Below are 13,194 nucleotides of genomic sequence, written 5' to 3' on the forward strand. Positions count from 1 at the left end.
TCCGTAAATTAGCGGTCTGCTAACTTGATCTCTCGAGAGGGAGTCTAACACAGTTTCACGGTGTGTTAGACCATGGATTAAATTTACACCAGAATATCCCTTTAATAGAAGTACGTAGAGGAAAAACTGTGTTTTTATTTGTGTTGAAACTTGTATTTAATCATTTCACTTTCATGCTTTTTCCACTGAGCAAGAAAGATTGCTCCCAAGATTTACAGTTCACACTTTAGCATTTCTCTGCTGCTGACTATCCTGTCACACCAGGTTCAGCCGCTCCCTCCTGCACCGCCGTGACCTCACATTCCCGCCGTTTCTACCTCCTGATCGTCCCGCCCACCCACTCACATGCTTCTCACTTCCTCATATGACAGCGCAGCAGCATGTACAAACTGGTTTAGTCCCACTCTGCTGGAATGTCTCATTTACATGCATCCCGCTTTGCTTTCCAGCCTTGTTTGTTTCTGCCTGCCTGAACCCGCCTGTCTGCTTCCTGGTTCAACGATTTCTTTCTTCCCCACCGCTGATTCATTTCCTGTTTTTTTTTCCAAGGAACCTAAAAGAGGAGGACGGGTCATTACGTCACCGACTCTCGCTTCGGTTGCCAAACTGTGGTGACGGCTGTATTGTAGAAAATGGGAGATGCATGGAGAAACACATTAAACCCAACATATCTACCTTGTGTGACTTATGATGAGGAAATGAACAGCAGTGCTGGGAATTGTAGACATTAAAAGTTTTCTGGAGCTTCTGAAGGATTTTTCAATCACGCCGGGTTAAAAGTGGAGTTTCAAAAAGAAAAAAGAATCTTATTTGGGCATTTACAAATCAAATGAGGGCTCATTGAATGAGATGACATGCATAAAGAAAGCTTCCAAGTTGTTTTATTTACACCTTTGGCATCATTTTAATCGGATTTTGTTAGCAAAAGTGGTGCTTAAACAGATTGGAAGGTACAAAATAATACACAACAAATATCAGCACAGGAGTGAAACATTTGCAGTGAGGAAAGTGGGTGCACTGGCTGTTTTTCCACTGATGCTGCAGACACACATCCCGTCAGAGATGACCAGGGTGTGGATGATACAAGGACACATCTGACAAGTGAACAGGCTGAACTGAAGAGGCTTCGTAGCAGTATTATAGCTGACCACAGTTGGCGATGACGACCTTCCTTGAAGTCTTGCCGTCCTGTGAGCCCACTGCCTCTACTTTTCTGACGACATCCAAGCCCTCCACAACACTGCCAAACACCACATGCTTCCCGTCGAGCCTAGAGAAGAGAGACAAACATGTGAAACAAGCTGAAACTGTTTAGGCCTGAATACAGCAGTAGACGGGTCAGAGTCAAGCTCACCATTCAGTTTTAGCCGTGCAGAGGAAGAACTGGGATCCGTTGGTGTTTTTCCCAGCATTAGCCATGGACAGAATACCAGCTCCTGTGTGCTTCAGCTGGAAGTTCTCATCAGCAAACTTCTCCCCATAGATGGATTTGCCTCCAGTTCCATTGTGGTTGGTAAAATCCCCACCCTAAAAGGAATGATCAAATATCAGTTAGCTCAGGTTAAATCTGAACTTGTGAACACCAGGAAACAGGACAGATGTCTTCTCTTCACTGTACCTGGCACATGAATCCAGGGATGACCCGGTGAAAGCTGGAGCCCTTGTAGCCAAAACCTTTCTCTCCGGTGCACAGAGCACGGAAGTTTTCTGTAAAATAAAGACACGTGACATCATTAAATTCACAGTTAGAATGAAGGTGATAAAAACCCTTTTTTGGTGAGTGGATATGCTGACACGTTGGGACTCATAAGTCTTCATCAGGGCATTGCTGCAACAGAAAATCTTCTTCCTGGAGAAAGATTTCCGATTGTTTGGTCTCATTCCAAAACTATCATGCACTGACACTTTGGGTTCACAGCGCTGATTGAACGCATCCCAGAAGTGCCAGTATTTGATGGTCTGGTCCGAGGATGAGACTCAACAACCATCCATCTTTCTCCAGGAAGTTACATTAGGTTGCTTTTCAGTATGTGAGCCACGACAGAAACTACTGTGCAGAATAAAGGCTCTGAAAGTGGTTATTCTGGCTCTGCCTCACCCACAGCCTCACCCCATCGTCACGGCGCATGTTCAGTGGAGGATTAATAGAGACGCATAGTTTCCCCAACCGTGCATGAATCCATTTTGGAGTGTGTGGTGGGTAAAACCCCAGCAGAGTTTTTCTCCTCATGTAAAGATCACATACCTGCAGTCTTTGGGACCACATCAGCCCGGAGCTGCAAAACAAACATTAATCTTTAAAAAACATACAGATTGATGCCAAACACTCATTTAAAACCTGAAAGATTGAGCACACATGTTTAGTAAATAGATGATGTTTCTCTTACCTCCATTACAATCTTCCCAACTGGAACGCCATCCATAGTGATGTCAAAGAAAACTTTCGGGTTTGCCATTTTTACAAACGAGCTAACTGTAAACATAAAGGGAGAAACGGCTCCTGAATGATTTCCTGGTTGCAGAGACACAGAATATATATGTTCTGTGTTCAGGTGAGGCTGCGCACAGGTGCGGCAACAGCTGCCGACAGCCAATCACAACATTGTTCTTTTGAAAGTTTCAAGAATGGGGAAACAGGAAACAGGAGGTGGGACATTTTATTAGAGAATAACACTCAGGTGGTAAACTTCAACCATGTGGAAATACCTTAAAATAGGAAGTTATTTTTTCTGCCAGAAGCTTGAAAATAAAATGAGTTGTGTTTTTATATCCCTACCAAGTACAAATCCACTTTTATTTGAAGTATACCTTTAATATCCATCCATTCTGACAGATGTCCCACCTGACAAGGTAGTTAAAATGAGATCATCCTCAAACACTTACAGCAGTAAAATGTAACATACACATGAATGCAAGAATATTAATACAGAGAGTGTAAGAGAGTGTGGCTCGACATTATGTAATAATGTCATTAATTTTTAATTCATTATGTAATAACGCCTCATTTTGCAATAAGTTCTTACATATTACGTATATATCAGTAGTTACAAAATGCAGGTGTTGCACTTTTTTATCAAGAAAATGTAATAATTGGGTGCATTATGTAATAAACCACCAAAATGGATGTCTTAATGAGAAAAAAACATTATACCATCAGAACCACATTGACATTCATTGGTCAATCAAATATAACTGAATTCATAGAGAATGTGTTTGAAAGCTGTTTACTGTAGTAGACTTATATACGGAAGTACCGAAGATAAGTGGTAAGTTGGTTTCAGGTGGAGGGAAACAATTTAAAATGTATTGAGCGAGTTACTTTTTTCTTTGCTAGAATGTAGAGAAAAAGTTGTCATCTCTTGTCTGTAGACTACTTTTCACTCATATATGTCATGAGAGTTTGTTTTACATATCCTATAACTGCAGATAAAGGGCAAAATTTGTTACATTATCTGTTCCATGTTTGTTTTTGCGTTTTGTCTGCTTTCTATCACATGTAATATTTGCATAACATAATCCAGACTGTGTGTGTGTATGTCTTCCAACATTTCAGTGCACTGATAATGTTCGTGCCAGTAACACTCGTTTAGTGCAGTTTTTGTCTCGATGAGCTTTCAAACACATTCTCTATGAATTCAGTCATATTATTGCACAGGTGTGCCTCAGGCTGGCCGCAATAAAAGGCCACTCTGAAATGTTCAGTTTTATCACACAGCCCAATGCCACAGATGTTGCAAGTTTTGAGGGAGCGTGCAATTGGCGTGCTGACTGCAGGAATGTCCACCAGAGCTGTTGCCCATGAGTTGAATGTTCATTTCTCTGCCATAAGCTGTCTCCAAAGGCGTTTCAGACAATTTGGCAGTACATCCAACCGGCCTCACAACCGCAGACCACGTGCAACCACACCAGCCCAAGACCTCCACATCCAGCAGGTCCACCTCGTCTGAGACCAGACACCCGGACAGCTGCTGCAACAATCGGTTTGCATAACCAAAGAATTTCTGCACAAACTGTCAGAAACCGTCTCAGGGAAGCTCATCTGCATGCTTGTCGTCCTCATCGGGGTCTCGACCTGACTGCAGTTCGTCGCTGTAACCGACTTGAGTGGGCAAATGCTCACATTCGATGGCATCTGGCACGTTGGAGTGGTGTTCTCTTCACAGATGAATCCCTGTTTTCACTGGTGAGGGCAGATGGCAGACAGCATGTGTGCCGTGATGTGGATGAGCAGTTTGCTGATTTCACCGTTGTGGATCGAGTGGCCCATGGTGGCGGTGGGGTTATAGAATGGGCAGGCGTGTGTTATGGACAACGAACACAGGTGCATTTTATTGATGGCATTTTGAATGCACAGAGATACCGTGACGAGATCCTGAGGCCCATTGTTGTGCCATTCATCCACGACCATGACCTGATGTTGCAGCATGATAATGCACGGCCCCATGTTGCAAGGATCTGTACACAGTTCCTGGAAGCTGAAAACATCCCATTGATGTTCCCATTCTTGCACGGCCAGCACACTCAGCGGACATGTCACCCATTGAGCATGTTTGGGATGCTCTGGATCAGCGTATACGACACTGTGTTCCAGTTCCTGCAAATATCCAGCAACTTGGCCCAGCCATTGAAGAGGAGTGGACCAACATTCCACAGGCCACAATCAACAACCTGATCAACTCTATGCGAAGGAGATGTGTTTCAATGGTCACACCAGATACTGACTGGTTTTCTGACCCCCCCAGACCCCCCAAATAAAGCAAAACCGCACATTTCAGAGAGGCTTATCTAGTGCTTTCGATCCGGTCCAGTTGTAGCTCTCAGTGATGCAGGTTCATCAGGACCTGGTGGAACGGATTACAGACTACCTCACGGACAGGCTGCAGTATGTCAGGCTGCAAGCAACACTGTCACACCCCAGGGAACTGTTCTTTCACCGTTATTGTTCAAATTCTAGACCTCCTACTTCTGCTACCACTCCCGGACATGCCACCTGCAGAAGTTCTCTGATGACTCCTCCATTGTTGGATGTATCACAGATGATAAGGAGGAGGATTACAGGGAACTCATCGAGAACTTTGTGGGATGGCGTGCCAGGAACCACCTTCAGCGGTGGACTTTCAGCGCAGGAAGAGCCCCCCAACACCTGTTTCTATAAACTAGGGGGGGATGGTGGACAACTACATGTTCCTTGGGGTGCATCCGAACAAGACAATAAACTGGTGGACTGGTCAGACAACACTGAAGCATCTACAGGAAGGGACTAGACTGGTAGTACTTGGGCAACCAGATGCGAGAGGACACTGGCGTGAATATTGCCGCTTCTCAATCCATAACAAAACTGCTTTTTCTGCTAAAATCTGAAAGCCAAATTGTCTTTACAAGCTCTAGGGCTGTCTTTCAAACCTTGAAGGCTGCACACCTAAACGGTCTGCTCCGTGGACTCACCTCACCATATGCACAGGGCCTCCAGACGCAATTCATAAAAGATCTGGCCTCACCGTCCACCATGAAGCCTACAAAGACCATATTAGGTCTTATAAAGAAGCTCTCTCCAAGGCCAAAACAAGCTACCACACCACCCTCATTTGAGACCAGCAAAATAAGCCCAGAATGTTATTCTCCACCATCAACCGACTCCTTAACCCTCCTGATGTCCTCCAGCTTTCTGGTGCCCCTGACCTCAGCTTCAAGTTCCTGGACTTCTTCCAGGAAAAGATGGCTACCATTCACCAGCAAATCCTGGCATCTGCCACCACCCCACCATATGCACCTCTGACGCGCACCAATAAAACAGAGCTCATGGTTGTGGCCTCCAAGGCGCTGCTCCAGAAGGTTGGAGATTTTGGAGATCTTCTCCTGGACGACTGCACTATCTCCATGGAAGTCCACAACTTGGGTGTCATCCTTGATTCAATGCTATCTTTTCAATGGCACATAAAATCCATCACAAAATCAGCTTTTTATCATCTCAAAAACATCTCCAGACTCCGGCCCTCCCTCTCTGAACCTGTGGCTGAGACCCTCATCCATGCCCTCATCACCTCCTGCCTGGACTACTGTAATGGAGTCCTGTCCGGGCTTCCTTCCAAAACCCTGGATAGGCTCCAGTATGTGCAGAACTCTGCTGCCAGGGTTCTCACCCACACCAAGCCCTGGCAACACATCAACCCCACCCTCATCCGCCTTCACTGGCTCCCAGTTAAATCACGCATCACTTATAAAATTCTCCTCCTGACCTATAAATCTCTCCATTCCCTCACCCCCCAATATCTGTCTGACCTCCTCCATCCATATACCCAGTCTCGGACGCTGCGCTCATCAGGCACAAACCAGCTCTCCATCCCTCACACCAAACTACAAACCCTCTGCGCGAAGCCTTCTGTGTGACAGCCTCCACTCTCTGGAACACTCTCCCAGTTGAAATCCGCAAACTGACTTCTCTGGACTTTCAAAAGAGACTTAAAAACCCATCTTTTTAATAAGGCCTATCAGTTCTAGATCCAGTCCCATCAAATCAATCAACTTTTCTATTTCTTTATCTTATATGTATTTTTTGTTTATCTATTCATTCTTTATTTTGTTTGTTCCACTTTGTTAAGTGTCCTTGGGTACCCTGAAAGGCGCTATACAAATAAAATGTATTATTATTATTATTGACAGAAGTGATTGTCAAAAAGTAAAAAATCTTATTTGGGCTTTTAATTTTGATCCCACTGTCAATTGTGATGGAAAATGTAAAGTGAAACACTAAATATAAATCAAATAGGGCTTATTGAATGAGAGGACATGCATAAAGAAAGCTTCTAAGTTGCTTTATTTACACTTTCGGCATGATTTTATTCAGATTCTGTGACCAAATGTGGTCCTTAAACAGATTAGAAGGTAAAAAATAATACACAACAAATATCAGCACAGGAGTAAAACAACATTTGCAGAGAGGAAAGTGGGTGCACTTGGTGTTTTTCCACTGATGCTGCAGATACCTATCCTGTCAGAGATGATGGGGATGTAAACAAAGCTTCCATCTGACAGGTGAACAGGCTGAACTGAAGAGGCTTCTTCGTAGTATTATACCTGACCACAGTCGGCGATGACGACCTTCTGTGAAGTCGTGCCGCCCCGTGACCCCACTGCCTCTACTTTTCTGACGACATCCATGCCCTCCGCAACACTGCCAAACACCACATGCTTCCCGTCGAGGCTAGAGAAGAGAGACAAACATGTGAAACAAGCTGAAACTGCTGTTTAGGCCTGAATACAGCAGTAGACAGGTCAGAGTGAAGCTCACAATTGACTTTTTGCCATGCAGAGGAAGAACTGGGATCCGTTGGTGTTTTTCCCAGCATTAGCCATGGATAGAATACCAGGTCCTGTGTGCTTCAGCTGGAAGTTCTCATCAGCAAACTTCTCCCCATAGATGGATTTGCCTCCAGTTCCATCACCCTTTGTAAAGTCTCCACCCTAAAAGGAATGATCAAATATCAGTTAGCTCAGGTTAAATCTGAACTTGTTAACACCAAGGAACAGGACAGATGTCTTCTCTTCACTGTACCTGGCACATTAATCCAGGGATGACCCGGTGAAAGCTGGAGCCCTTGTAGCCAAAACCTTTCTCTCCGGTGCACAGAGCACGGAAGTTTTCTGTAAAACAAAGACACGTGACATCATTAAATTCACTGTTAGAATGAAGATAGTAAAAATCTGTTTACAACTTCTACAACACAAAACGTCCTTCCTGAAGAAAGATATCCGATTGTTTGGTCTCATTCCAAGACTATCATACATGGACACTGTGTGTTTGCAGCGCTGGTTGAATGCAACCCAAAATTGCCAGTATTTGATGGTCTGTTTCTGGGGATGAGACTCAACAACCATCCATCTTTCTCCAGGAAGTTACTTAGTTGTTTTTCAGTATGTGAGCCACTACAGAAACTACTGTGCAGAATAAAAGCCCAGGAAGTGGTTATTCTGGCTCTTGCACCAGGCCTCACCCCATCGTCACAGCGCATGTTCAGTGGAGGATTAATAGAGACGCATAATTTCCTCAACCGAGCATAAATCCATTTTGGAGTGTGTGGTGGGAAAAAACCCCAAGATTTTTTGAGTTTTTTTCCTCATGTAAAGATCACATACCTGCAGTCTTTGGGACCACATCAGCCCGGAGCTGCAAAACAAACATTAATCTTTAAAAAACACACAGATTGATGCAAACAACTCATTTATAATCTAAAAGACTGAGCATAGCTGGAATAAAGCGACGCATGTTTAGTAAATAGTCTGATGTTTCTCTTACCTCCATTACAATCCTGCCAGCTGGAGCGCCTCCAATAGTGATGTCAAAGAAAACTTTCGGGTTTGCCATTTTTAATAAACGTCCTAAATGTGATTATAAAGGAAGAAACGGTGATGATTCCCTGGTTGTAGACACACGGTATCTGTAAGTTCTGTATTCAGGTGAGGCTGCGCACAGGTGAGGTAACAACTGCCAACAGCCAATCACAACATTGTTCTTTTGAAAGTTTCAAGAATGGGCCAACAGGAAACAGGAGGTGGGACATTTTATTAGAGAATAAAACTCAGGTGGTAAACTTTAACTATGTGGAAATAACTTAAAATAGGAAGTTATTTTTCCTGTCAGAAGCTTGAAAATAAAAAGAGTTGTGTTTTTAAATCCCTACCAAGTACAAATCCACTTTTATTTTGAAATATACCTTTAATATCCATCTATTCTGACAGATGTCCCACCTGACAAGGTAGTTAAAATGAGATCATCCTCAAACACTTACAGCAGTAAAATGTAACACACACCTGAATGCAGCAGGAATATTAATACAGAAACATCATGGTGCATTAAAAGTCCCGGGCAGGACAGTTTATGCATCCCCCTCTTCCTCTCTCAGGCCTCTGTCCAGACCCAAGGACAGTCACCCACCCCCACCACATCCCCAACTAACCCCCAACAACAACAACAACAACAACACCAACTATCAAGAACAGCCACATGAGATGGAAGCTAGCTAGAACCAGAACCAGGACCAACAAGGCCAGAGGACCGGATGGCATCAGCCTGAGGGTGCTCAGGGTCTGTGAGGAGCAGGTGGCAGGAGTGTTCATGCATCTTTTTGGCCTCTCCTTGAGGCTGAAAAAGGTGTCAACTGTCCGTAAGACATCCTGGATAGTCCTGGTGCTGAAGAACGGGTGACCCAGTGCTCCGAACGACTTCAGACCTGTGGCTCTAGTTTCACATGTCATGAAAACCTTGAAGAGGCTGGACCTGCAGCATCTCAGCTGTCTGGTGCGCGACTGTCTGGACCCACTGCAGTTTGTGTACCAGACTGACATCGACGTGGAGGATGCCATCATCTATCTTCTTAACAGAGCTTACACGCACCTGGAGAGGCCACAAAGCACGGTGAGGATCACATTCTTTGACTTCTCTAGTGCTTTCGATCCGGTCCAGTTGTAGCTCTCAGTGTTGCAGGTTCATCAGGACCTGGTGGAACGGATCACAGACTACCTCACGGACAGGCCGCAGTATGTCAGGCTGCGACAAGCAACACTGTCACACCCCAGGGAACTGTTCTTTCAGCGTTATTAATCAAACTCTACACGTCTGACTTCTGCTACAACTCCCAGACATGCCACCTGCAGAAGTTCTCTGACGACTCCTCCATAGTTGGATGTATCACAGACGATACAGAGGAGGATTACAGGGAAATCATCGGGAACTTTGTGGGATGGCGTGGCAGGAACCACCTTCAGCGAAACACCGGGAAAACCAAAGAGCTGGTGGTGGACTTTCACCCCCCAACACCTGTTTCCATAAACTGGTGAGGAGAGCCTGCTCTGTGGTGCAGGCTGTAATGGACAATCCCTCTCACCCTCTGTTTACGCCGACCTGAGGCAGCTCAGGAGCCCGTTCAGCCAGACTCATCCGACCTCGTGCCTCGCAGCACTTGGGGGGCTCTTTCATACCAACAGCGATCAGACTACACAACACCACCACAGCTCCCAACTCCGTCTTTCTCCACCGATCAAGGACTCAACCATACACTTCACTGTCACCTAAAGACTGATTGTTTTTCCATTTTCTGGTGTTATCTCAGCAACTGTGCACATTGTCCAAAGGGAGATCAATATAAGGAACATCTTTTCTTCCAATACTTCACAAAATTATGGCAAAGATGACAAAAAAGTGTGCTCCTTGCCTGTAATGGCCTCTAGTGGTAAGATACTGCAACTAGAAATACTACAAAATGAAAGCATATTGTTCGAGCTCTTCATTTTGAGTTCCACTGACAATCAAATTATAATGTGAGTAATTGATGGAAACCCTGAAATACAAACATTGAGTCAGAACACAGGTGGTGTTCTTGAATGAGAGGACAGACACAAATTAATCTTTCATGTGGTTTAATTCAGTCATTTATTCAGAGTTTGTTAACAAATGTGGTCCTTAAACAGATTGGAAGGTACAAAATAATACACAACAAATATCAGCACAGGAGTGAAACATTTGCAGTGAGGAAAGTGGGTGCACTGGCTGTTTTTCCACTGATGCTGCAGACACACATCCCATCAGAGATGACCAGGGTGTGGATGATACGAGGACACATCTGACAGGTGAACTGAAGAAGTTTCTTGGTAGTATTATAGCGGACCACAGTCGGCGATGACGACCTTCTTTGAAGTCTTGCCGTCCCGTGAGCCCACTGCCTCTACTTTTTTGACGACATCCAAGCCCTCCACAACACTGCCAAACACCACGTGCTTCCCGTCGAGCCTAGAGAAGAGAGACAAGCATGTGAAACAAGCTGAAACTCTTTAGGCATGAATACAGCAGTAGACGGGTCAGAGTGAAGCTCACCATTCAGTTTTAGCCGTGCAGAGGAAGAACTGGGATCCGTTGGTGTTTTTCCCAGCGTTAGCCATGGACAGAATACCAGGTCCTGTGTGCTTCAGCTGGAAGTTCTCATCAGCAAACTTCTCCCCATAGATGGATTTGCCTCCAGTTCCATTGTGGTTGGTAAAATCCCCACCCTAAAAAAGGAATAATCAAATATCAATTAGCTCAGGTTAAATCTGAACTTGTGAACACCAGGAAACAGGACAGGCGTCTTCTCTTCACTGTACCTGGCACATGAATCCAGGGATGACGCGGTGAAAGCTGGAGCCCTTGAAGCCAAAACCTTTCTCTCCGGTGCACAGAGCACGGAAGTTTTCTGTACAATAAAGACACATGACATCATTAAATTCACTTCCAACAACTGAAAAATAGGAAAATAAACCTTAGGGTCATGTTACTTGTAAATAGCACCAAGATTGCTTTTCTCTGTCTGGGTCTTTTAGACGTTGTTTTGTGCCTCTGTGGGCATTTTGAATCTGTGAGGTCGTTTGAAATCTGTGTAGTCATTCAGAGACACTTTGTGGTCATTTTGAGTCCTACGGTAATTTTGCCTCTTTTTACGGCGATTGTGTCCCATTGTTGTTGTTGTGCCAGGCTAGCCAATACTGCATTTTATTCATGAATATAAAAATAGTAATATAGTGACTGTTTGGCTTATTTGCATTTAAAGAATATATATATATAAATATAATTAAATGGTGTGTGGAGGCAGTTTGACTGAAAATCTGAGGAACAGGAAAAAATTCAAAGCCCTCTTTTGGCGAGTGGATATGTCAACTTGTTTAAAAAACTTTTATAACACTTCCTTTTTTCTCCTCGACTCAGTGCAGGATTTCCATTTTTTTTTCTAAAGATTTTTTATTCCTCTGCATCAGTAATTTACATCTGTACCTGTCATACCACTCTGCATGCTCAGTGGAGTAATGCTGTTAGCAAGGACAGATTACGACATAAACATGCGTATGCTGAATGTTTACAACGTTTCTCAAGAAAAGCCATGAGGTGAACTGGAAGGCCCCGAGGTGAGTTGGTTTGTAATCGCAGTTATTATAACCCGTTTCTGGCAGCGTCCTCTGCTATATACTGTTAAACCTCGTCCTCTTAGTGAGTGAGAGACAGCATTAAAACATATTTCAGCATATTACTGTTGTTGTCGTCATTCTTTCAATGTCACCAGAATGCAGGAAACATGGTCCTTGAGTCTCACATTTTTCAGGGTAGGACCTCCAGAACTGCTATTGGGAATTTGACAGTTCAAGTGCACAAAAAACAGATGACTTCCTTCCTGGAGAAAGATATCCGATTGTTCGGTCTCATTCCGAGACTATCATACATGGATAATTTGGGTTTGCAGCGCTGGTTGAATGCACACCAAAAGTGCCAGTATTGGATAGTCTGGTCCAGAGATGAGACTTAATAATCATCCATCTTTGTCCAGGAAGTTAGATTTAGTTGCTTTTCAGTATGTGAGCCACTACAGAAACTACTGTGCAGAATAAAGGAGGCATGCAGGCCTTTTTTCCGCCCCATGTATCCTGCATGGTTTCTTATGTTGGAAGCTGTATTTATACAGTCCACCACCAGGTGGCGATGACCACTGGGCCTGCAGGACAACTCAAACAAACAAATACGCTTTTTTTCCCTTCTTATGAATCACACACTGCTGGTTACACTGTCTGCACTTGAACTTGGCTCTGAAAGTGGTTATTCTGGCTCCTGCGCCAGGCCTCACCCACGGCCTCGCCCCATCGTCACGGCGCATGTTCAGTGGAGGATTAATGGAGACGCATAGTTTCCTCAACCGAGCATAAATCCATTTTGGATTGTGTGGTGGAAAAAACCCAGAGCAGAGTTTTTTTTTCCTCATGTAAAGATCACATACCTGCAGTCTTTGGGACCACATCAGCCCGGAGCTGCAAAACAAACATTAATCTTTAAGAAACACACAGATTGACGCCAAACACTCATTTAAAACCTGAAAGAATGAGCATAGCTGGAATAACGCGACACATGTTTAGTAGATAATAGGATATTTCTCTTACCTCCATTACAATCCTGCCAGTTGCAGCGCCTCCAATAGTGATGTCAAAGAAAACTTTCGGGTTTGCCATTTTTAATAAAAGCGCTAACTGTGATTATAAAGGAAGAAACGGCTCCTGGGTGATTTCCTGGTTGCAGACACACGGTATCTGTAAGCTCTGCGTTCAATTGAGGCTGCGCACCGGTGACGTAAAAGCTGCCGACAGCCAATCACAGCAACGTTTTTTCGAACGTTTCAAGAATGGGCC

At 44.2% G+C, this 13,194-nt stretch overlaps 3 protein-coding genes across 4 annotated transcripts; all 3 read right to left on the reverse strand.

Moving 5' to 3' along the window:
* Nucleotides 1-865: 865 nt before the first annotated feature.
* Nucleotides 866-2,516, reverse strand: LOC115592634 (peptidyl-prolyl cis-trans isomerase-like). Its single transcript, XM_030435648.1, has 5 exons — nucleotides 2,388-2,516; nucleotides 2,246-2,276; nucleotides 1,619-1,707; nucleotides 1,355-1,527; nucleotides 866-1,270 (listed from the first exon to the last, which is right to left on the reverse strand). Exons 1-5 carry the CDS (start codon nucleotides 2,481-2,483, stop codon nucleotides 1,138-1,140), a joined length of 522 nt encoding a protein of 173 aa, XP_030291508.1. The 5' UTR covers nucleotides 2,484-2,516; the 3' UTR covers nucleotides 866-1,137.
* On the reverse strand, nucleotides 885-13,149 carry LOC115592637 (peptidyl-prolyl cis-trans isomerase-like). Of its 2 annotated transcripts, XM_030435654.1 has the most exons (6): nucleotides 12,949-13,149; nucleotides 12,789-12,819; nucleotides 11,134-11,222; nucleotides 10,868-11,040; nucleotides 10,617-10,783; nucleotides 885-1,094 (listed from the first exon to the last, which is right to left on the reverse strand). In XM_030435654.1, exons 1-5 carry the CDS (start codon nucleotides 13,015-13,017, stop codon nucleotides 10,651-10,653), a joined length of 495 nt encoding a protein of 164 aa, XP_030291514.1. In that variant the 5' UTR covers nucleotides 13,018-13,149; the 3' UTR covers nucleotides 885-1,094; nucleotides 10,617-10,650. The 2 variants fall into 2 exon arrangements, with proteins under 2 accessions (XP_030291514.1, XP_030291513.1); XM_030435653.1 differs by lacking the exon at nucleotides 885-1,094 and having other exon boundaries at nucleotides 10,397-10,783.
* On the reverse strand, nucleotides 4,026-8,397 carry LOC115592982 (peptidyl-prolyl cis-trans isomerase-like). Its single transcript, XM_030436300.1, has 6 exons — nucleotides 8,294-8,397; nucleotides 8,134-8,164; nucleotides 7,553-7,641; nucleotides 7,289-7,461; nucleotides 7,080-7,201; nucleotides 4,026-4,132 (listed from the first exon to the last, which is right to left on the reverse strand). Exons 1-6 carry the CDS (start codon nucleotides 8,360-8,362, stop codon nucleotides 4,026-4,028), a joined length of 591 nt encoding a protein of 196 aa, XP_030292160.1. The 5' UTR covers nucleotides 8,363-8,397.
* Nucleotides 13,150-13,194: the final 45 nt, after the last annotated feature.

The sequence above is a fragment of the Sparus aurata genome, chromosome 12, assembly GCF_900880675.1.
Source record: "Sparus aurata chromosome 12, fSpaAur1.1, whole genome shotgun sequence".
Classification (NCBI taxonomy): Eukaryota; Metazoa; Chordata; class Actinopteri; order Spariformes; family Sparidae; genus Sparus; species Sparus aurata.

Bases quoted from the DNA above. Each gene is read 5' to 3' on its own strand.
- LOC115592637 (XM_030435654.1), bottom strand. From the start codon at position 13,017: ATGGCAAACCCGAAAGTTTTCTTTGACATCACTATTGGAGGCGCTGCA. The intron at 11,041-11,133 runs GTACAGTGAAGA...TTCCTTTTTTAG, and splicing joins TCCCTGGATTCATGTGCCAG to GGTGGGGATTTTACCAACCA. The intron at 10,784-10,867 runs GTGAGCTTCACT...TCTCTTCTCTAG, and splicing joins TGCACGGCTAAAACTGAATG to GCTCGACGGGAAGCACGTGG.
- LOC115592982 (XM_030436300.1), bottom strand. From the start codon at position 8,362: ATGGCAAACCCGAAAGTTTTCTTTGACATCACTATTGGAGGCGCTCCA. The intron at 7,642-8,133 runs GTATGTGATCTT...TTTGTTTTACAG, and splicing joins TGTGGTCCCAAAGACTGCAG to AAAACTTCCGTGCTCTGTGC. The intron at 4,133-7,079 runs GTCAGGTATAAT...CCAACGTGCCAG, and splicing joins GGTCGTCATCGCCGACTGTG to ATGCCATCGAATGTGAGCAT.
- LOC115592634 (XM_030435648.1), bottom strand. From the start codon at position 2,483: ATGTTTACAGTTAGCTCGTTTGTAAAAATGGCAAACCCGAAAGTTTTC. The intron at 2,277-2,387 runs GTAAGAGAAACA...TTTGTTTTGCAG, and splicing joins TTGGGAAGATTGTAATGGAG to CTCCGGGCTGATGTGGTCCC. The intron at 1,528-1,618 runs GTACAGTGAAGA...CATTCCTTTTAG, and splicing joins TCCCTGGATTCATGTGCCAG to GGTGGGGATTTTACCAACCA.